Genomic DNA, 22,140 nt, shown 5'->3' with positions numbered 1-22,140 from the left:
TACTTGAGAATTGTCTGCTCTAAACTAATTTCTGTCACTGTGTGATTGTGTCTCTTGATGTGTGAGACATGCCATTTTTTTCCTAGGCTCTGTACAGTGTCCACTTCTAATGTAGCTTGTAAGAAGTAATATAAAGTTACCTTGTCCTTATTAGAATTTTTCTTCTCTTGTAGTGGAAAAGAATAACAAGATGTCAAAAAGACAGTGCTACTCCAGCAACACGAACTTCCAACTTTTAGGCTGGACATTTTTCAAATTCCTGACCCTCAGAATGAGACATGAAACATGGAACTCTTGCCTTATTTGGGTGGATATTTCCTATTGAAATCTCAGTAGTCCCAATACATTCTGATAACCGTGCAATGTGATTCAAATGAAGAGTTTTTGCAGTAGCTTTGAATTTCTAAGAGATCTTACATTTTCCTTGTCCACTTAATGTCCTAGCCTGGATTGATTAAGATACCCTTTAGTTGCTTAAGTGTGGTCACTTGCATTTGTTTTGGTAGGTGGTATTGAAATAAATCAATTTCTGATGGTCTCGCCTTGTGATTTTTTTTCAGCAGTCAGAAACAAAAAATGATGTTAGCGAAACTGAGCCTGAAGAAGGGTCAGAAAAGAAGAAAAAAAAGAAGAAAAAGAAGAAAAAAACAAAGTCACCCACTGATGTAGAGAAACCTCAAAATGAACCTACTAAAGTACAGGAACCACCAAGGATTGAGGTATAGTGAAGAGGGGTTTTTTATTTTTCTTTTAAGTGTTATGAGTGTATTGGAAGACCAGATGTTAACACAGCTTTGTACAAATTTAAGTTCAAATCCCATTTGTAGAGAATATTGGTTCAAGTCCGTTTCAGTTGAGATGTTTGTCAGAAGTTACTGGTAGGGAACAGTTGTGCCTTTTGACTTACCACGTATTCAGTGAGGACAGAGGAGTGCAGAAGAGACTTAGGAGCAATTGGAGTGATGCGTTTGAGAGTCTGGATATTAACACATAACAATAAAAGTCAAATTTCCTAAATTAAAAATATTCTGTAATAACTGTTGCAGAAAGCAAAGTGCACAAGGGACAGGGAATATACTGGGTACCATAGTGTGCCACAATTTTAAAGAATGTGGTGCTGGTATTAAAATTCTACCCATCTTACATCTGGAAGCAATTTCTATGTAACACAGTTGTCACTGCCTACATTCCTGATTGTTAATTCCAGTTATTTTTCAAATCCATATAGCTGTAATATGCATATTAGTATTTTGATACTTTTGTGTATCAGTATCATGAAGGCTTTACTCGCCCACATTAGAGAATTTTTGTATGGTCCATGGTTTAACAGTGCTTCATTGAAAGCCCAGTATTGTACAGCACTATGTACATGTGTTGATTTATATGTTTGATCTAGTGTATGTAATTTTCAGTCTCTGAAATGACAGCATAAAGAAGCCTTCCTGGCTGGCTTCTGTTCTGTACATTTTAACATGGAACATGGAGCCAAACTGTGGCTACACATTCTTTTCATTGTATGGTTCATTGTCCTGGAGCAGCACAAGAAATGACTGTTTACAGACTTCTTTGCTAGAGAATTACGGGTAGAATTGAAGATCTGCAGGTTCTTTAGCTCATGAGAACATCCCCGTTTTTACTATATGCTGCCATAGAATGTCTGACCTGTGAATGACCTACCATCTAAACAGAAAGAGAATGACAGGAGTTGTGGAAAATAGTAGGAAGATAATGGTACTACTAAAGACAAAAATGGGAATAAAATGGCATAGAATCATAGGCATTGCAGTGAAATCTGTGATGTGGATGCAGGATCTGTTGTGGCAGCGGGGGACAGCATTCAGACCCTCCTGATTTACTGGGAATGCTTGTGGGCTCATCAGTTTGAAAAATGGGTGAGACACTTGTATGATGCTCTTGAAATAGAAAAGCATGAAGGGATCATACACACATAACTTCTGGCACCCAGGAGATTTAAGAAGGTTCTGCTACGTGCAGCAGCTCACTGGAGCAGTATGTTGGATTGCTTACTAGTTTTATAAAAGTCACTCATATATAGACATTGTTAATGAGCATAAATGGATGCAGCTGGGGAAAAGCAATCCTGTTTTTCCATACATAGTGATAGGCCCTGAGTTAGGTATTTTCCCTGAGGGTAAAAAAATTGAAGCTGCTATCGATAACCAGGTCAGTGCTAGTAGTACTGGTCAAACATGCAAACAGTGCTGGGAATTATTAGGAAAACAGAAAACAAAATGGATTGTGACCATACATAAATCTAGGATGTGTCTGATCTGAATATAGCATGGATTTTGTTTTCTTGTGTCTCCCTCACTCCTTAAAAAAAATACATACTTGAACTAAAAAAGGTAGACAAAAGGCTTCAAAAATAATCAAAGGTATGAAGCAATTTCTGTGGGATGCAAGACTGAATAAACTAGGTCTTCTCAGTCGGTAAAATAGATGGCAAAGTGGGAATCAGAAGTGACAAGGAAATAAAAAAGAAATTATTTGATCTTTCTCCTAATTTTGTTTGATGTCATCGGGTTCTTACAGGTGATGAGCTAAGAGCAAATATAAGGAGGTTTAACTCCACACTGAGTGGTAGATTTTAATTACGCGTGTTGCTACAGGATGTTGCAAATGCCAGAAATTTATATGAATTCAAGAAGTGATTGGACAGACTGAAATAAAAATTTATTGCAGTGAGGGCTGTTTAAATGGAAGGTACTGCCTGTGGTTCAAGATGTCCCTAAGCTGGAAGAGTATGTTTGTGAAACATTTTTCCCTTTCTTGCAGTTGTCTTTTGTCATACTTCCAAGGTTCTTTAAAAATAGTTCATTGAATGAGGTGCGTCTGTCCTTATGCTAGAGCTTCCTAGCTTGGGCTGTTCAAATGATGTCTTTTGGGCTGCAGAAGAAGTGTTGGTGTGTTCAGTAGTATTGTATCACTGCTAAAAAGGCCTCTTGGAAAGTGGGAGGAGAAGCAACTGAATGAAAACCACACTAGTGCATCAGGATCATTATGATTGAGATAGCGGATATAAGGTGACCAGTGTAGAGCAAGCTTCAACCTGTCTGCACTTAGTTAATCTGGAGTCCGGATAATGTATCTTCTGCTAATAAAATCTACTTTTGTGTCTAAACCTACATAATCACTTGAGTGATTTATCTGTTTATTTCCATACTGTAGTCAAGAGTTACTACCCTTTTGCCTACCCTTTTTGTTATTCACCACTTGCATGTTTAAGGCAGAATTGCACAGCTGGAGACTGTACTGGAAGAAGAGGGAAGTTGTTTGCAAGGCTGTTAAATGATCTGAAATACACTCCTTTAGGAGCCATTTACCTCTAATTATTTGTATCAGCTGACAGCAATAACAAGCTGGTGTTGGAAGCATTTCTCTTGTAAGCTGTTTCAGCCCTGGATTAGCTGCTGCATAGATGACTTAACCATTGTAGTGCTGGTTAGAATTGGTGGCACTGCACATGGGTTCTGAATTTTTGTACAGTGAAACAAATTATGATGAATGTTTCATAAGCAGGGAGAAAATAATTTGAATGTAGGAAAATCAGTTTTGAGAATATGGACTTGATAGTTCTTATGAAATGATCTTCTGATTTATTTGTTTAGGATGCTGAGGAGTTTCCTGATCTGGCAGCTGCTTCTGACAGGAGAAACAGGCTAGGATCTCAGAAATCATCATTTACTCCTTCTGTCAGAAAGCAATCTGAAGTAAGTAATCTTGCGAGATTATGTGAATGTTAAGAAAATAAGCAGGAAAAGACTGCAAGTTTTAAATGAGACTAAAGGTGGAATTCTTTTGACTAGATGTAGGTGCTTATGATGTGGGGTTCTGCCCATGGCAATCCCTGTAGGTACTCTGTGGACAGTGAAGAGCTATTCACTGTATTCAGTAGATTCATATCATTTCAAAGGGGATACCTTTTTGGTCTCTGAACTGCTGCCTAAACTCTGGGCTGTTAATTCTGACAGAGACCTCTGTTGTGGATACTTGAAGTTAGTTGAGAGGAATTGTATTTATGTAGTTTATTTTTGTACAGGTAGTGTTCGAGTTTAATTTTGCATTTCATAAAAATAATACTAAGACTGTCAATTTCTGCCTTTGCTGTTTGTTCATATAATCACATTTCAAGGGCATCTGAACAGCGTAACACTTTGTTCTCAAGCCATGCAAGTGTAAGAATTTGAGTCCAACATAAATTATAAATCTGAGCCATTTCTGTTTTACATGACTGAAATAAATCCCAAGGATTAATTTGGAAATTCATTCAATATGGGAATGAATCCCATACACATATCACAAGCATTGGAAATATGATTACTTTTGCAAAGCAAATAACATAAATACTAAAGGTGAAATTCCAGGTTTCTGTTTCTTCAAACCTAGTTTTGCTGCTAGAAATTTTTGTCCTTGGTTTTGATTCACTGTTAGTATTAGTGGTTTAAAAACAAAACAAAACCACAGGAAACCAAAACCCTGTTTGCTTTGTTTGAGACAGTAAATTGCATTGACGAGGAGGAGTGAGCAGCAGAAGGAAGTGTAATTGCTCAAACCAGATTTGTTATAAAGAAAGTGCTATACAGGCTTGCACCTCAAATGAGAGAAACCTTTTAGCTTTGTAGGCCTAAGTGGGATATAACCTCTCAAAGCGTATGTAAGCCATAGAGGCATGATCACTAAGCCACTCATACTCCTCTGTAACAGATATTTGAAGATGAAGCTGCATTGCTGTTTTTTTCTTCCAAAAAAAAGGAGGAAATCATGAGTCTGACTTAAGAAGTATGGCAGCCAATAAATGATCGTACTTTTAGGGCACAATAAGGTCTTCCCAGAGCCTTCTCTTCTCCAGGCTGAACAACCCCAACTCTCTGCCTTTTACCATAGGACAGGGGTTCCAGCCCTCTGACCATTGTTGTGGGCCTCCTCTGGACCTGCTTTAACAGGTCCATGTCTTTCTTGTACTGAGGACACCAGAACTGCATGCAGGATTCCAGGTGGGGGGACACCAGAGCGGAGGAGAGGGGCAAAATCACCTCCCTCAACCTGCTGGCCACACTTTGTGGGGGACCTCAGCTGGACTGAGGCCCCTGGACGAGACGGCTTTGACCTTGAGAAGATTCCAGTCTACCTGTGAGAGAACAAACAGGAACAAGAAGAACTGCAAGATAAACAAGTTTTGAGGCAGCGTCGACTGCAAGACAAGGCATACTTGTCCTATTGGCAGAGGAGCTGAGTTGTGATGGACTGTGCAAATGTTAACCGATGATAAGACAGCATAACAACTTTGAACCAATAAGAAAGAGACACATCTGGGGAAGCTAAGGGGAAAGAGCATAAAGGAACAGAGAAGGAGAGCAATTAAAGGCTTTTGCACTAGTTTGCTTTTACAAAGTTTTGTTGTTTTGTCCGTCTCGACCGCAACAACACTTCCTTTGATGCAGCCCAGGACGGAATTGGCTTTCTGGCCTGCGACCTCACATTGCTGGCTCACATCCAGTTTTTCATCCACCAGTACCCCCAAGTCCTTCTCCGCAGGGCTGCTCTCAATCCCTTCATCCCCCACCCTCTATTGATCCTGGGGGTTGCGCCGACCCAGGTGCAGGACCTTGCACTTGGCCTTGTCAAACTTCATGAAGTTCACACAGGCCCACTCCTCAGGCCTGTCAAGGTCACTCGGGATGGCATCCCTTCCCTGAAGCATGTCAACTGTACTACTCAGTTTAGTGGTATTCACAGACTTGCTGAGGGTGCACTCAATCCCACTGTCTATGCTCCATTTGATTTTAATATCATTTTCACTTTACACTTTTGCATGTGTCTTAATATTTCCTCTTCCTCCCTGTCACTTTTTGTCTCTAAATTTCAAAGATCCATCTCTCTGAAGAGCCTTGGGATAGTCGGTCTCCCACACTGGATGGAACTCCCAAGGTGGTGGATGGACTGTCAGGGAAGCAAGCTTCATCTTCTGTGTTAGAAAGAAAGAAAATGCAGGTAAATTAATTCACGTTTGAAAACAAGTTTGCAACTCAAAGTGACAAAGGAAGTTAGCATACTTAAATATAAGACGTAAATCCAAGCTCATCTGCAATTGTATTCATACTTTGTCATTCATACTTTGAGATAAGTGACAAGATTCTCTTGATCAGAAGCACTCAGTGGTAGTAATTGCTAACCCCCAGTTTGGGGTACAGTGTTTAGGGAAGAATACTAGCTTTTCATTAATGTCTGCAAGTTTCAGATACTGTCTTACTTGATCATGGCATAAGTGTAGTCTAAACTGATTGTCTTAAGGAGTTGGGAACCTCTTGAAAGTGGTTCTGCCAGCTTAAGAAAAGGAGGCAAGGAGATCCGCTTAGCTTGGGGCAAGGAGGAGAAATACAGAGCAACAGTGAGGTCAGTAAGTAGTTCGGTGTTGGTCTGGCATACTTGTGATGCAAGATGAGATCCTAGGCTGAGAAGATCACATTCCTTAACCCTGTTATAACAGGAGCTATAATGAATTGATCCTCCAGGATAAGACTTCAAAAAGTACAAAATCTGTGAGTCATTTCCTTAATATGTTCTGCCCTAGTAGTTTGCCCTTTTGTAGTCTTGCTAGACTATTCATTTGTAATCTTTTTATATTCTCAATCATAAAATGTGCAAAGTGTGGGATACCACTTTTGCCTTTTCAAAGCAGACAGAAAGATTATGGCTTATGAGGAGGTGGTGCTTAAAGATGATGACCTCTCTTTTTAATAAGGCATTGAACATGTTATATGTGTATTGCAATCACATACCCTGGAATATTCACAGAGTAGTTTTTCTGTACTTTCAATAAACCTTTCAATTCTGGTAAGCATTTTTTCTTTTTCAAAGATAGGTGGCAGCCTGACCAAAGTGGGAGCTTGACATAAAGCGCCTCCTTTATTAAAGACTTTATACTTCTATGCTTTATTCCAGTAGCTATTCAAAAGTTATTTGAACCGTTTCTGATTTTTTATTTTCACATTAAAGTTGATGTGTATTTAAAGATCAAAATACTTTCATTGAATCAAGTTAAAAATCAGAAGTATCATGGATGAAGATGTTAAGAGTGTATTACATACCATACAAAATAACAGTCTTTACATTCTGAAATGGAGAGTGTTACTAATTGCTACTGAACTTGTTCAGGAAACATCCAGGAGCAGTGGTAAGAAGAGTCAAATTCCTGTGCAATTGGATTTGGGTGGCATGCTGGCAGTCTTGGAGCAGAAGCAGCAAACTGAGAAGTCAAAACAGTCTTCTAAACCTGTCGTGCTTTCAGGTATTGGTTACAATGAAACTTCCTTTCTTTCAGCTTGCGTTGTTTTTAAGTATTCAGATGTTAAATGTGGCTTGATTTCTGATCTGTAATGATCTCTGAATATGCAGGCAAGAGCACAGTTCACAAGATACAAGAGAAAATAAAGGTTTTTTTTAAAAAACATTTTAAAAGCATGGCGATCTAAATTGTTTGGAGGAAGACTTGGGAAAAGAAAAATCCTCAGGACAATAATTTGTAAAAGAATACCTTATATAAATATGAGAGGTAATTGAAATTTAGCTTTGACGAAAATACTAATGTTTGTGGAGGTTTTTGCTTTGTCTTAAATATGTGCGTTACTGTTGTGATCTGAACCTGCAGGAAGGGGCTACACAGTAACAAAGGCTTTCTTAAGCTCCTGTGATGCTAGAAATCTTAGAGCTGTAACTTGAGTGAAAAAGCTCCTTTGCAAACAACAGGGGTTATACAAGAGTCAATCAGCCCAAGCCAAAGGATGAGTTCTGTCATGCCTGATAATTGTGAAATAATTGCTGTTAGCAAAATGCTAGGTTTTGGTGATGGAGAGAATGTTTCAGAACTTGTGGATGCATAACCAGGAAGCAGAAACAAATAGCTCAGTGTCTTTCTCATTGTAGGTCAAAATTTAGTTTTGGCTATGTTAATGCAGTATATGTTGCAAAAGCAAGCATGATGTCTGCTAGAATTCAATAATGATAAAGTTTGTCTCCTTATTTCAGTAAAGACTTTTTTAAAAAATTATTTCAGAAAGACAGCTATTCATGAGAGAATTCATCTCACAACGTTTAATGAGATAGCTGATCTTTTAAATAAAAAGGTCAAAATACCAAGCATTGTTGAGATTTTCCTTCACTAACTGAGAGAACTTGTAAAATGCTTTTTTAGATTCTCATTCTGCCATTGATCTCTTTTGTTTCATTTGAGTCAGTCAAACTCAATGCTGCAGAGGTGCTAATAACCAGTTTTGTTTCTGTAAAATTACACAGTGCATGGATTGGCAAGTAGATGGTGGAGCACAAAGGTATGGGTCACAATACCCGTTTTCTAATATTAAATTGCCTGTGTCTGAATCTGCTGCAGAAGAAAAATTGATATGTCATGTTCGTATCCTGGAAGTATAAGGCAGATGTTACCTCAGCTTTATAATTTTTTTAGCATGATTCAGTGTACCCATTAAATTGGTGTGTACCAAAATGTAACTTCAGTTTGTGAAGTCTCCTTGTGCTGATCTCTGTAACCAGAAGAGAAGCACACTGAAAAAGAAGGGCAAGGAGTGTGACTGCAAACAAAGTTATTTTATTCCTATTATTACTTCTTCTGGTAAAAAATGTGTGGATGGAACAGCATAGTAAAGCAGTAATTATTTTAATTTAAATTACATCTTGGAAATGCATCAATCGTGCAAAATGACACAAACTGTTAAAGCCATCAAGTTCAGGAACATGAGAACTCTGTGAATTTGAAATTAAGAGATGAGGTACACAGTGAAGGAAATACCATGTGTGTGCAGGATGTATACTGAAGTATTGCTTCAAATCTAGCTTCAATTCTTGTAGCCATCTGTGCTAACATACTGCACAGTGTTCTTGGCAGTGTTCTGAATTTGCCTTTGTTACATGGAACCAAAAAAAGAAAAGTTGTGGTGTAGCAGTTTTATGAAGTAAACTGTTTATGCTAATAATACTGTATGTGGTGTTGGAGGATCAGCATATAAATAGTTTGGAATCACTAAATGAAGATGGCTTAAGACAAAGTGCCAGAAACTTTAGGTGTTTTTTAGGAGAGGGAGGTTGCCTGAGGTACAAAGGTGTCAAGCTCGTTCCACTTATCCTCTTCATTGACTTGCTAATGTAACCTGGTTTATATTGCAGGTAACTGAAGTTTGACAAAGTGCTCTCACAGAATACAGCAATTCCTACTGATAGCAAGTTGAAAAGGGAGAGTAGTTTTTAGGGTGTAAGGTCATGGTTTGGAAGGTCCAGGTTCAGTGACCTGGCAATTAACAAGTCATTTAAAGCTTCTGTGGTCTAAGCCCTCTGAAAAATGCAAGTAGACATCTCCTGAGAGCTGTGCTGGTTAAGCAAAAGAAACTTACCTGTAGCTTTGCATTACTCATTATCCATCTGCAAATGAACTTCATCCAACATCATTAAGGTGTAACAAATGGTAGGGGTAAATGCTCCAGACTATTTACAGCAATTAAATCTAAAATCTGTAATACTGCAACTCAGTATTTATCTTAACACAGCACAGAATCTGTGGAGGAGGAAATGCCATTGCCATGAAACATGGGGATTCCTGAAGGTTTACCAAGCTGGCATGGCATGGTGTTGAAGGTAGCCTGGAGTGGAGTATGTTGCCAAATTCTGCTTTTGAGAGTTCAGGGACAGAGCTTGTGATTCTAGTTGTATAATAAAAGTAGAGGACATGTCAGTCTTTTGGGAGGAGTACCTTTATTAAGTAACATTGTTTAATGACACAGGATTGCCTATAAATATTCTTAATAGCAACACAATACAAATTTAGTATGTGTATACTAGCTCTAATCCAGTCATTAAACTTGCATTGGATTCTAGTTTAGGTATTTGTTATAGTTGTATGATGCAGACTTTTTTTTTATCTCAGTTGGTGGTGCCATACCATTGCTTTCTAAAGAACCTGCTACAGCCACAAAAAGTCACCGGTTAAACCAAGGAAAGATGCCTCATAACCCTTTGGATTCCAGCGCTCCTTTGGTAAAGAAAGGGAAACAGAGAGAAGTCCCTAAAGCAAAGAGACCAACACCTCTTAAAAAGGTGCTCATATTTTTACCTTAAATAGTACAATACAGGCTAATGTAACTTCAGTATTACTCTGTGAGTGTATTAAACCTTCTGGTATGGAGATTTGCATCTCGGCGTCCACTTGTCTAAATTCAATTTTAGCTTTCCTTGGTTTAAAAAAGGGGAGGGGGTGTGGGGGAGAAGAGGGGAGTCTCGCTAAATAGCATAAACAAATTTCCCCAAACTATATTTTCTCACTTAAATCACTTGATAGCTGAAGAAGTGCCACTACAAAAGTGTCCACACATCATTGGTACAGGGGGACATCCAAAGAAATCTTACTTGGTTTGGACAAGATATGCTTATTTGCAGGACTGGGGAGAATGGATCCAACAAAGGTAGTATTTAATGTTTCTGTGCTCTTCCAAGCCAGAACTTGAGGTGATTCTGCAGCAACTAGTGTTAGATTCACCTGGCCATTTCTCTTGTATCTTCCCTCTTTGCCCATTCACATTGCTTCCTATCATGTCTTCTGTATAGAGGATTTTCAGATACTGCTTCATCGCTGGTCACTTTCTGGTCTAGAATTCTTGTGGAGCTAGTGAAGGTAGCTTAGTGGTTATTCTGTTCTGCTTAATTGAATTTGAGAACTGTACAATGTAAACAACATAGAACATATAACAAACTCTGGGGGGTGATAATAATTGCTTTGTCTGTGTAATACCTGTATTCTGAGTATGGTAGGGAACTTATTTTTTTTGTTTGTTCATCTTTGACAAATGCAAATGGAGAAATTTACTTTTGCAATTAGTTTCTACGGTGTAATTAATTACAAATTTGGGGTAGATTAGCTAAGCTAGTGGTCATATATACAATAACTGTTAGCACCTACGAAAGCAGAGAAGGAAGATGAGTTTTAGGAAATTGATTGTTGCTTTCATCTACGGTAGCATGTTTGGATCCAGCTTATGTCCTACTTTACTTCCTTCTGTGTACTATGTGCTTTACCTATCCGTGGTAATTTCTTCTTTTTCTTCAACCAGCAAATTCAGAGACAGCAATCTATTAGACTGACTCAAGATTTTTAACAGGGGAATAAGGGGGAAGAGTAACTGTGCATATACGTGTATATATATATGTACTTAAGTGTTTGGCTGAATTACTACAAATTGACAGTCTGAAAATGAAAGGTAAAGAGGGAGACTTTTTTACCTGCTTCTCTGCATTGAAGCAATTTGTCACTTCAACTTTAGTTCTGCCCTTGTAGTTGATCCCTAGTATTATTTTCTCCACCCAGACACTGATAATCAAGGAAAAAGTCCTTTTTTATGTAGATTTAGGGAATATCTTTCCTTCCTTTTATGTGCAAATAAAAAAAACCCAAATGTTGTAAACTTCGAATGACAGTGCCAAACTTCTTTATGAATGGTCTGTATGTAAACACTTGGTAAGAGAAACTGCTTTGTTATCTATATGACATTGAATTGATTTGGGTTTTATTTATCTGTTTTCTAGATTATTCTGAAAGAAAGAGAACAACGAAAACAGCAACACCTGTTAGAACAGACAGCAGTACCAAAAGATGAAGATAATATTTGTCAGTCCACAGAAAATATTACTGAAGATGAAACGCTTCTACAGGATAGTCAAGCAGGTATCTTTCAAGAGAAAGCTATAATACCATATGTAGATGGAGATTTGAGAGTGAGCACACTTAGTACTTTCAAAAATGTGTACCAGATACTGCCAAATGAAAACTGTAACTTCAGAATTTTCTAAGATTCAGCTTGGGCTTACCTAGAGTTTAAAGCGTGCCAAAGCTTGTAGTCGATGCAGTTGAGTAATTGGGATTCTGATTACTGTTCCACACTTTTATGCCTGTTGGATTTATTGTATGTTGTTATAAAAGTCTCTACATCTTTCTGTGAATCTGTTTATAAAGAGGTACAATAATAAAAATGAGGAGATGAAAAAATGTATGACCTGTTCCCCTACTACCACAGACTGTTGTAATATTGAAGTAATGTCAAGTATCTCTTGCAGAGACAAGTTAGGCTCTTCACAGTGCTTTTTGGTCTATCTTTTCATTGAAATATCTTTATTTACATGATAGCTGTTCCTGCAGCACAAGTTGCTGAAGGGTTTCTGGAGAACACAGGGATCAAGGACTCAACAGAAAGTTCTATGTCTTCAAAGCAGCTAACCTTTAGTCTTCCAAAAATCCATAGTAGGAATTTTAGAGAGTAAGTATTGATTGTATTGATATCTGGTTTTCCACAGTACCACCAATACAGCATTTTTCAAACAAAATACATTAATTGCATTCTCTGCAACAATAATTGGAGTTTAGACTGAAGGTTCTAAATTTTTTTTTTTTTCCAGTTTTTCTGTAAGCTGACGCATAAAGAAAGACATGGTATCCAGAGAAGTAGTCTGTACACTTTTGTAATTCTCACTTCAAAATGTATGTTCTTTGAAGGAAAAAAGGTGATCTGAAATTCATTAGAGGCTAAGGAAGGAAAAGGAGATGCTGTTAAAGTAGAAGTACCTTATTTTAAATAAATGGAGTTCCACCTTAAGATTTAAGACAAAGAGTAGTACACCTTATTTACTTTTAGTGTGTACTTTGGTTTTCTGCTGCCAGACCAAAGGGGAAAGATGTAAAGAATGTGACTAGCCAGATGACATTTTCCTGTTGTGGCTAGGGAGAGAAATAAAGGGCAGATTTATGGGTTATTATGTGCAAACACTTTTAGTTTTGTTTAAGCAGATGTGTATAGATGTTTCATTATAAAAGAAGTAGTAGTCATTACTCTCTATGTGAAGAGGTCAGAGATCCAGTCATGACAGTTTGTAACAGTTATTTTAGGTAAGCAGTGTGTTAACTTTTAGTTTTCCTCACATAAAGTCACCACCGGCCTTTCTGCAGTTCATGTTACAGTAATGGTTAATATTGATACAGCCATTCTTTATCTTCCTGATGCTATGTGTTAGCTCTAATTTAACTTTTCATTGCATTAAAAATTACTTAATTTGTGTCTATGCAACACTGTTTTACTGAAAGTAAACAGTATGGGTTGAGTATGTACTGGGCAACTCAGTCCTACCTATTACAGGATGTAGAGCATTCAGCAAAGCTTCGAATATTTTGTGTCTTTAGATTAGGTTTTCAGTGTTTTAGTAGACTTGTCTTTGAGACTTGGTGAAATCAACTGGAAATAGTAAATAAAAACTCTTGTAACTTCAATAAAATTTTGAGGTAATTGTATCCCTAAGATCCAGGATAGATCTTGCGATCTCTTCTCATAATCTTATGTGAATTTGCCACTTGGCATCTTTTTGTTGACTGTGCAGTTGAGATATCTTTAGTTTTTCTTGTTGAGACCCTTCTTTACTGAACGATTCTTTGTGTAAAAGATGGGGGAAAAAATAATTCAGAACCACTGATCTTTCCCAGGGAATACTAGAAGGATGAAGTATGTCTGGTTTTATCCTTTCCTTATGAACACCACAAGGCTGTAGTTTGATAAGTGAAATAGGATGATGGACAAAAAAATAGGAACCTGGGGAGGAGGAATTTGATCCAGATTTCCGTCTTTGTTATAAGTAGCCTTGTATTTGTAGAAATAACTTAGAATTTTATACTCTGGTTGCTGTACTTTGATTTATATAGGTCAAAATAAATGCCCTCAGAAAAATGCTTCAACAGAAAAACATGTACATACATATTTATTGGTATAAAAAAATATATAGGCTTATTGTACATGTGTATGTATTCTGAGTATAGTTTGATAGGGGAGTCAGTTACCACAAGTTAACAAAACTTTCTATAAGTTCTCAGCCACTGAGAAAAATCTTAAGTAAATTTTTCTTCTCGTGTGTATAACAAGTGTGTTTGGAGTGGAAACAGAAAAAAGACAAAGACATAGCGTAGAATGTAAACTGTTTCTATTTTACGTATTACATATTTATGTGTTACATATTTGTAATTTTAGGGTTTTTAATATTTAATTGATTCTTTCTTCCAGTTATTGCAGCCAGGTACTTAGTAAAGAAGTTGACAGTTGTGTGACAGATCTCTTAAAAGAACTGGTTCGTTTCCAAGATCGCTTGTATCAGAAAGACCCAGTAAAGGCCAAGATAAAACGCAGGCTTGTTATGGGTCTTAGAGAAGTTTTGAAACATCTGAAGCTGAAAAAACTGAAGTGTGTCATCATCTCTCCTAACTGTGAAAAGATTCAGTCAAAGGGTAATTAAGTTTTTAAAAAAAAAACATGTTGGTTTAATAAAAGAAATGTAAAAAAGCAGACTCAGTATGCTGGCAGCATTATTATTATTGGAGGAACTTATTTGAGTAGCCTTTGAAATGCAGTCATAGAAAGATGCCTTCTTTCTTCAGATTGTTTACTGCTGAAGTGTGAGCTGAGTCAAGACTGTCTGGGGTGGGGGAAGTTACCTGAAATGAGCATCTGTTTAGTTATCAATTTGCAGTGCAGCTGCACAAAAGATTGCACTGGCACAGCTGAGAAGAGTCAAAGGTTACTAGTGCCAGCTGTGCCACCACAAGAAGTCCTGCTGTGTCAGTCTCTTAGGCCACAGATTGACAATAAGTTGTCAGTGATAGTTTGTTTAAAATTTGTTGTCATTATTGTCATTACTTTCTATTAACTTTTAAATAATTTCTTAGCAGCTGAGTCTTTAATACTAGATTAGACTATACTACACATAAAATATGGAATAGTAGCAGTCTAAGGATACTGCTAATTAAGAATTGAGGAAAAAAATGGCAAATTCTCCTTTAAAAATTGAAATCTAATGCTATTACTGAGATCCATGTATTTTTTCCTAATAAACTCTTGTAATTTCAAAACACACTCATAATCTTAGGGTATTTTTTGCTGTCTTTCAACAGTACTGTCCTTTAGTTAGAACCAGCTTGAATAGTATCATTCTTTGCTAATTCTGTTGTCTGCTCCAGGTGGTTTGGATGAGACTCTACACAACATTATTGACTGCGCCTGTGAACAGAATATCCCATTTGTTTTTGCCCTGAATCGCAAGGCCCTGGGCCGCTGTGTGAACAAAGCAGTGCCTGTGAGCGTGGTGGGAATTTTTAGCTATGATGGGGCTCAGGTAAGCTGAAATACATAGGTTCGTGTTTTTGTCCAGCTTTACTTTTTAGCTATAAGGCGGGGGGGCGGGACTTTTAAGATTTTCTTTGTTTGTTTTGCTTCTGCACACTTAATATTAATACTCTTTATCTCAGGTCAGTGACTTATACAAAAAATTGTGGCTTTAGAAGCACAGCCACTCAGCACTGTTCAAAACAGTAGTTTGGGCATCTCTTCCTGACATCCCCTCCATCTCAATCACTTTCCAAATTTTTTTTTCCAAGAGAATTTGTTGTTTTTATAAATGGTTTAGTTTTCATGTCTTTATACATACTTAGCTGCTTAACTTTTATATATGAACATGTATGTTCTGAATAAGGAATATTCATTACAGATTTTCATGGAGATGTTGAAACTTAGTATATCTTTTAAGCTCTCCTAATATTTTATATTTCCACAGGACCATTTTCATAGGATGGTACAACTGACAACAGAGGCCAGGAAGGCCTACAAAGATATGATAGCAGCTTTAGAGGAAGAAGCTGAAGGAGGACTAAGAGAAACCCAACCCAGCATCTTGACCACTGATTATGAAAAAAATGGCTTAACAGAAACTGTTAAAACATCTTCCAAGGACTCCGATGAGGATGTACCAAATTATAGTAAGTATTTACTGGCTTTGTTTTGGTTCAGTTTTCATTCAAAAAGTGCTCTTCAATTCTACGATTTTCACTGAAACAAATGACACCTAACACTTTAGTGGTTAGTAAGGAGGGAAATTCTGCTTTTCTGTGATTTCTCCCTGTCCCTGTAATTTTAAAAACCTGAGGTCAGCTCTTGCTAAGGAAGTCTTAGAGAAAATTCCTCTCTGAAATCCACTGATGGCAGGTGGTACTCATTGCTTTGTCCAAGGAGGTTTAACAGAGCTCCTTATTTCTGTTAAAAAATCCTCCAAGTTTTTTTCTGGAAGTGCATACTCTATAGCCATGGTGGACTTAAGTTTTATATTAAAGCCTGTTTAAGATGCATCTTCCTGTCCAAAAGTGTTCATGTTTTGTAAAGGCCTTCCACTTCTAGAAACATGTTCCTCCAGCTCTGCTTGTACAGTCACCAGACAACAACAGTTACCACTGATACTAGGCAACTTAGAACTTCTTTGAAAGTTTTGAAAACTTCTTAGTTTTTTTAAAGTAGGATCCACCTTCAGAGTTAGCCTTGCTTGAGTAGGGGGCTGGACACAAGGACCTCAATGGATCCCATCTCTCCTAAAGTATTCTTTCACGTGTCAGCCAATGTCACATGGAGTACATGCCAATATGCCTATGTGCTTACTTAACACTTACTTGGAGGAGGAGGTAGAGAATCACTGTGACTTTTTATTTTAAAGTTATTCCTCAAGTACTATACAGTAACCGGTTTGTTGTGGTTTTTTTGTTTGTTTTTTCTTTTTATTCTAACGTTCCCTAGTTAAAATCTGGAAGAGAAAACTTGAAGAAGAGTATAACCCATATGCACTGGAACTGGAAAAGAGTGCAGCTGCTGACATGGTGATAGTGAATTCAGAAGAGCATCAGTAAATCCAGATCCAATTCTATTGGGGCTTTTAATATTTTTTTTTAGACCCCTAGGAAGAGGGTAGCAAAATAAAATAAGAAGTATATGAAGTCAGCCAAGTAAATTGTTCTGAATCCATTTAATCAAAATACACACTGCAGCACATGAGGCACTGGCTAATGCTTTTACATTTTATGTATTTGGTTGATTACTATAGCAGACGACAACAGCAAATTGTCTTAGCCCTGAACTACTTGAATGAGCCTGGCATACTTCAGTGGTTTTATGGACTAGCATTGATTTGTTAGTGATTAGAATTTGCTAACACTAACTTAGTTAGTGTTAGAACTTGCTAGAATGATAATTTCATTTTGGAAGAGATTCCGTGAGCCAGAACGTTGGGGCTTGCAGGGATTTGCTTTTTATTTTTTACTCATTTAAAGAACTTGGGTTTTGATAGTGGGTTTGGTTTTGTTTTTTTCTTCTAAATAAACCTGCTCAGGTGGGCAGGCTGGCATCAATTTTCTTCCAGTCAACAAGAAATTAATTTTCAGCAGGCAGCTTGATTGAAACGAATTAAGGAAGGCCATGAGACAAAGTTCCCAGTTAGCTCTTCTGTGTGATATTTTGTTCTTCTGGGATCATACAGCAGATATAAAGGAGAGAGCATGGACTACAAAGGTCTGAAATGTCTGAAGTGAAAATGCTCTGTTTAGAAATATTATAAAGTTGATTCAGTGTATAATGATGATGTTTCTGCTGCTACTGAGACTAGTTTATCATAGGTCCTGCTTTGATGATTCTGATGCTACTGAGCCTAGTTTATCATAGGTCTTGCTTCGAAGTTAGAAGATATTGAAGGACAGCAAACATGCCAGCCTGCTATCCTATCTGTACCTTCTCCATGCGAACAGACTCCTCATTCCTTCAGTTTGGGGTTGTGTTGGTATGTATGTGTAAGAATTTTTGATCAATCTCAGTTTGTATCTAAGGTAGGGAAAATTTGTATCTTACAGGAAATAAAAATTGTTGTATCTTACAGCAAATAAAATTTTTATCTTATAGGAAATAAAATTTTAAAAACAATGTTCTTATAATGGTGGTGGAGCACCGTAGTGGGAATGTCCTGTATAAATAGCATTATTTACAAGTTGCAGAAATAAGAGGGCAAGCATAAAGACAGTAATTAGAGGATGCACATGGAACTTTGGTCAACTGTTCTGGAAGATGATACAGATGCCATGTGCTGCTACTAGCATCACTGAAGCATGTCTGTAAGTGCTTCACCACATTGAACATTTGTAGTGCAATACTTTGGAAAGTAGCTGCCTTGTGAAGTTAGAAGTGATAAATAATTTTGAAATTCAAACAATTTTGTAGAATGTAAATTGTATAAAATATGTTACAATATATTGATTCTATAAAGTATGTTTGTGACTTAAGTAAACTTCTGGTGGGCATGTAATGATGATTGAAATGTCAGTTTTGAGGAAGAAAATTGGTGAGGGAAGCCAACCTTAAGCTGAAATGGACAGTTGGTCACTACTTATGATGATGATACTTATGATGATGATGTTTTTGTATTAGTTTCTTCTAATCTTAAGTGGAAATTGAGGGTGAAGGATCCCAGTGATGAAAGATAGTTTTGGCCAGCAGATAACATTATCCAGAGGTAAGCTGTGATTTATTTGTACTTGAGCCACTTTGATACATATCTAAAACTCTGCAACTGCTAAACCTAGTCACTGCATGGAATGGGGACCAGTTGGTGAAGATCACATTAATAGCTGTTTTTAAATTATTTTATTACTGTAGAAGAGCATGAAAAATTACTTTGGAAACATTATAGGTTGTTCAAAATCTTAGCAAGTTGCCTCCTGTTCTTAGAATGTAGCAGAAGAATTCACTGTAAGGCGTCAACAGCTGTGTTCACTAATTCTGTTAGATGTTTTTTCCCAAAGCTGAGCTAAACAAGAGATCTGGCAGTGTTTTTTTTTTACTGCTTGCAGTACTTTGCTGTAGAGGCAAGGCAAAGCCTACTCATATTTCTTAAACTCTGACCTTAATCTTACTAAGCCTTACATTCCCCCTCAGCACTATACTTAAGTCTGTTCCAAATCTATTGAACACATAGAGGAGGGACAGTTCAAGGAAAGTCTTTTGATAATTGTCCCTTAGCCATAAGAGAAGCACAATGAGGAAAAAATTCCCTCTGAACATTGGTGTCAGAAGTCTGCATTAGCATTAAATTTATGATTACCAATGTGAAAAGTAGGGAAAATGGTTTTGTGTGTAAGACTTTTCACCCTGCATGTGTGACCACAAGGTGGTCTGGTATTGGAAAAAAAAAAGGGGGCTGGTGACTCAGGAAAGTCTCTGAAGAAAGCATTCTCCTTACTCTATGTGGGAAATTATTTAATTTAAATCTTACCTGTTAAGGGATAATTTAGGGACAAGTATGAAGCTTTCTGGTATTGCTGGGAGCAGCTGTCCCCATGGACTCAAGATATAGCAATTCTTAGGTGGAATCTTACATGCTTCCAGATTGTTGAAAACCATTGAGAAGATAAGACAGAAAACTTGAATTATGCCTCAGCCTTTTCTTTATTAAATGCAGGTCAAAACTCTGAACAGCAATGCAGTAAAACAATTTCACTGTGGATTAAGCAAGTGCTTACATTTTCAATCTGCAGTTGTTCACTAGGAATAGTCTTAGAATTCATTCAACATAGAATTTTTTAAAGTTACCACAGTCATCTCAAATATAGAAGAATAATTTGCAAAAACTGAAGAGTCTGCTTTAACTTGGGTGTTTTGTAATCTATCTGTATTTTGAGCATTAGTCAGAAGTTCTTTATATGGTACAGAAACTTCATTACCAAAGGAAATATATTTGAACAAATGAACTTGCTGACACCAGAAAGGAATGCTTTTCAAAACTCTGGGAACAGAGTATAAGGGTAAATACAATAAAAGAAAATAAATGGGTGAGTTGAAGTGCCTTTAAATAAACATGATTCACATCTTATTATTAATCTCTAAATCATATGCCAAGACCCTCAAGCCCAAAATTAACTGCTTTGCTTTATGAACTCAGAACAGAAGCCATACATCATATAACATTGTTTGAGCAGCACAAGTCTTACTGAGACCACTTTTGTTCTTCATTATGGCGAAATAACTGGCATCAAAAAACCAGAGATAGTTCCAGCATGGGACGGGTGGCCTCTCTTGTAGCATGTAACTTAGATATTTTTTTGGTGCAATAAGGATATCCTCTTCCACCTCAAGCTTCAGGCGATTCTCCTGAATATCAGTGTTAATGCTAGCACTGGTACTCACAAATACCTCTCTGAATGCTGTGATAATAAGAGGACTGGGTACTTTTAACTTGCATACATTTCTCCTCCTAGCCTGTTTGTTTCTTTGTCCATTAGAGGCTATTTTTCTTCTTGCAGCTTTCCTGAGGAAGTAGTTGAGAATGATGTGTTAATATTGCTTTAAAAATTAAAATAGGGTTTAAAGCTTGCCTATACTAACTGTTCCACATGCAACAAGCATGTATTGTATCCTAAAGCTACCAAAAGTAATCTTCGTTCTAACTGTTGGAGAAAAACATTAAAAGCTAAGTATGGACTCCTTCTTTTAAAGGAAGGCCAGCTCTGATGGACAGTACCATTTATGAAGTCCAGTAGTCTCTGCAATCCAATTAGTCTACAGACGTGGTGAAACTAATCTACTGTATTCAGTATACACAGACTTAACTGTTTTGGGCAGGATGAGAACTACTGACTGATTAGCACTTGGCTAGTGGACTGAAGGAGCAAGCTGACATAACTAATGTATGTCATGGATGGAGCAGATTTTACTGTTGAGCGTCAGGAATGATGATGAGTACAGGAACACCGATCACTTTGTTACGTAAATACATTCAGCTGCAGAAGCATCACAGGCTATGTATAAAATTGGGACTGTAGTGCATAATGTAGAAAGCACTGTAGGAGATATCTTTTCCATAAATTCTTACCCACGTTTTCCTCCAGTTTTGCATCATCTTGTCATGTTCACTGATGGCACTTCTCCAGATACTAAATTCTTTGGCCCATCCATCTTGACCAGCACCATCTGAGAATTGCACACAGGATGATTACGTAACTACATAATGATGAAGTAAGTTGATATCTGTTCAGTTGCAGTACTTACTGGTGGAGGATTGAGCTAGAAGGAACAAGAGCCACCACCTTGTCCTTCATTTTGCTCTACCTTCTCTCATGTTACTTGGAAGCAGTACTACTCAGATGCTCATGTCTCTTCCCCTCTGTAGCAAACTTAATAGCCTCCAGAGTAAACAGATTCTGTGATTCGAGGTCTAGAAAATATGACCTACAAGTTAGATGGGTTTGAACTCTTAAGAAACACAGGAATGCTCCATTTAGATCATACCAAGCCTGTGGTGAAGAATGATATGATACAGCTGACTATGTCCAGTTTGTAATTTCCCCATTTTTTGGTAATGATACATAGTTAGTTATTCTTTCCATTGAGAGCTTAAGAAGGGCTATTTTATGGCATCTTGATAAAATTCTAATTCTGTCTGCCAGTTTTACTTGCAGAATGTAACACTGGTGTTGATACACATCAATGTATTTTCTATTTATCTGTCAGGACACTAGCAACAGTATATATAATGCTTTTGGAGCATAGTGAAGGCCCCTCTCTGTTTTACATTTATGATAGTTTCACTGAGATGCTCTTCATTCTGCTTCCAAGACACTTCAAAGTTATTGGAGTGATGGCAAGACAACTTGTGTAACTCCTGCTGCTTTTTTCTGTCACTGAAAAAAGAAGGGTTGAGCTGTTCTTGACAAATTTGTGGTTTTTAGTAGCCAGCTAATTAATTTTTCCTTCACCCTGGCAAGAAAATCCATACTATATCATCTTCATTGCTCCAGCTGTCTTTTTTAAGACTATCCAGGCCTTCTCCAGACCTGGATAAGTTCTCAAAAGCTAGCTGCAAATGATGCTCAAGCTGCAGCAGTCAGTTGTGGGTACCCAAAGATCTCACAGAGCTTGCTGAAGTTAGTGAACTGACCTCACCCAACTACAGGTGGTTTACAAATCATCTGATTTTAAAAATCTTGGGTAGTAGGCATTTCTCTTTACCATCTCACTTCCTTGGCATTAAAATTTTTCTACATTACCCTGTAGAGTTCTGGCAGAGTACCTATTTTTAACTCTCTAGTACTTATCCGACTTCCAATTTGTGTCCTTTAGTTTAGCAGTTTTGGTTTCATTTCTGGATTGTATTTGCAGGTTAGTCCTTTGTGGGATGGGGTGGAAGAAGGAATTTTTATGGCTCTAAAACCTTTTCATAAACAATTGATAT

The 22,140-nt window shown here is 37.4% G+C and overlaps 2 protein-coding genes across 6 annotated transcripts in view; one reads left to right on the top strand and one right to left on the bottom strand.

The window, feature by feature from the left end:
- Positions 1–18,182, top strand: part of SECISBP2 (SECIS binding protein 2) — a 29,109-nt gene extending 10,927 nt beyond the window's left edge. For 4 of the 5 annotated variants that reach the window (XM_049796640.1, XM_049796643.1, XM_049796642.1 and 1 more), the window contains 11 exons: positions 561–719; positions 3,630–3,731; positions 5,890–6,012; positions 7,177–7,309; positions 9,953–10,122; positions 11,605–11,743; positions 12,203–12,332; positions 14,118–14,338; positions 15,068–15,222; positions 15,661–15,862; positions 16,668–18,182. In XM_049796640.1, coding sequence (XP_049652597.1) covers positions 561–719; positions 3,630–3,731; positions 5,890–6,012; positions 7,177–7,309; positions 9,953–10,122; positions 11,605–11,743; positions 12,203–12,332; positions 14,118–14,338; positions 15,068–15,222; positions 15,661–15,862; positions 16,668–16,777 — 1,644 coding nt within the window. In that variant the 3' untranslated portion in view covers positions 16,778–18,182. The remainder of the gene's footprint in view (positions 1–560; positions 720–3,629; positions 3,732–5,889; positions 6,013–7,176; positions 7,310–9,952; positions 10,123–11,604; positions 11,744–12,202; positions 12,333–14,117; positions 14,339–15,067; positions 15,223–15,660; positions 15,863–16,667) is intronic. The other variant, XM_049796641.1, reaches the window with a different exon arrangement.
- A 462-nt stretch (positions 18,183–18,644) lies between these two features.
- Positions 18,645–22,140, bottom strand: part of SEMA4D (semaphorin 4D) — a 100,697-nt gene continuing 97,201 nt past the window's right edge. The window contains exons 19-20 of the mRNA XM_049796652.1: positions 20,782–20,879; positions 18,645–20,217 (exon numbers count right to left, since the gene is read on the bottom strand). Of these exons, the coding sequence (XP_049652609.1) occupies positions 20,188–20,217; positions 20,782–20,879 (128 nt within the window). The 3' untranslated portion in view covers positions 18,645–20,187. The remainder of the gene's footprint in view (positions 20,218–20,781; positions 20,880–22,140) is intronic.

Source organism: Accipiter gentilis, chromosome Z (assembly GCF_929443795.1).
Source record: "Accipiter gentilis chromosome Z, bAccGen1.1, whole genome shotgun sequence".
Taxonomy (NCBI): domain Eukaryota; kingdom Metazoa; phylum Chordata; class Aves; order Accipitriformes; family Accipitridae; genus Astur; species Astur gentilis.
The sequence above is the reverse complement of the archived record's forward strand: the minus strand, read 5'-3'. Positions and strand labels throughout refer to the sequence as shown.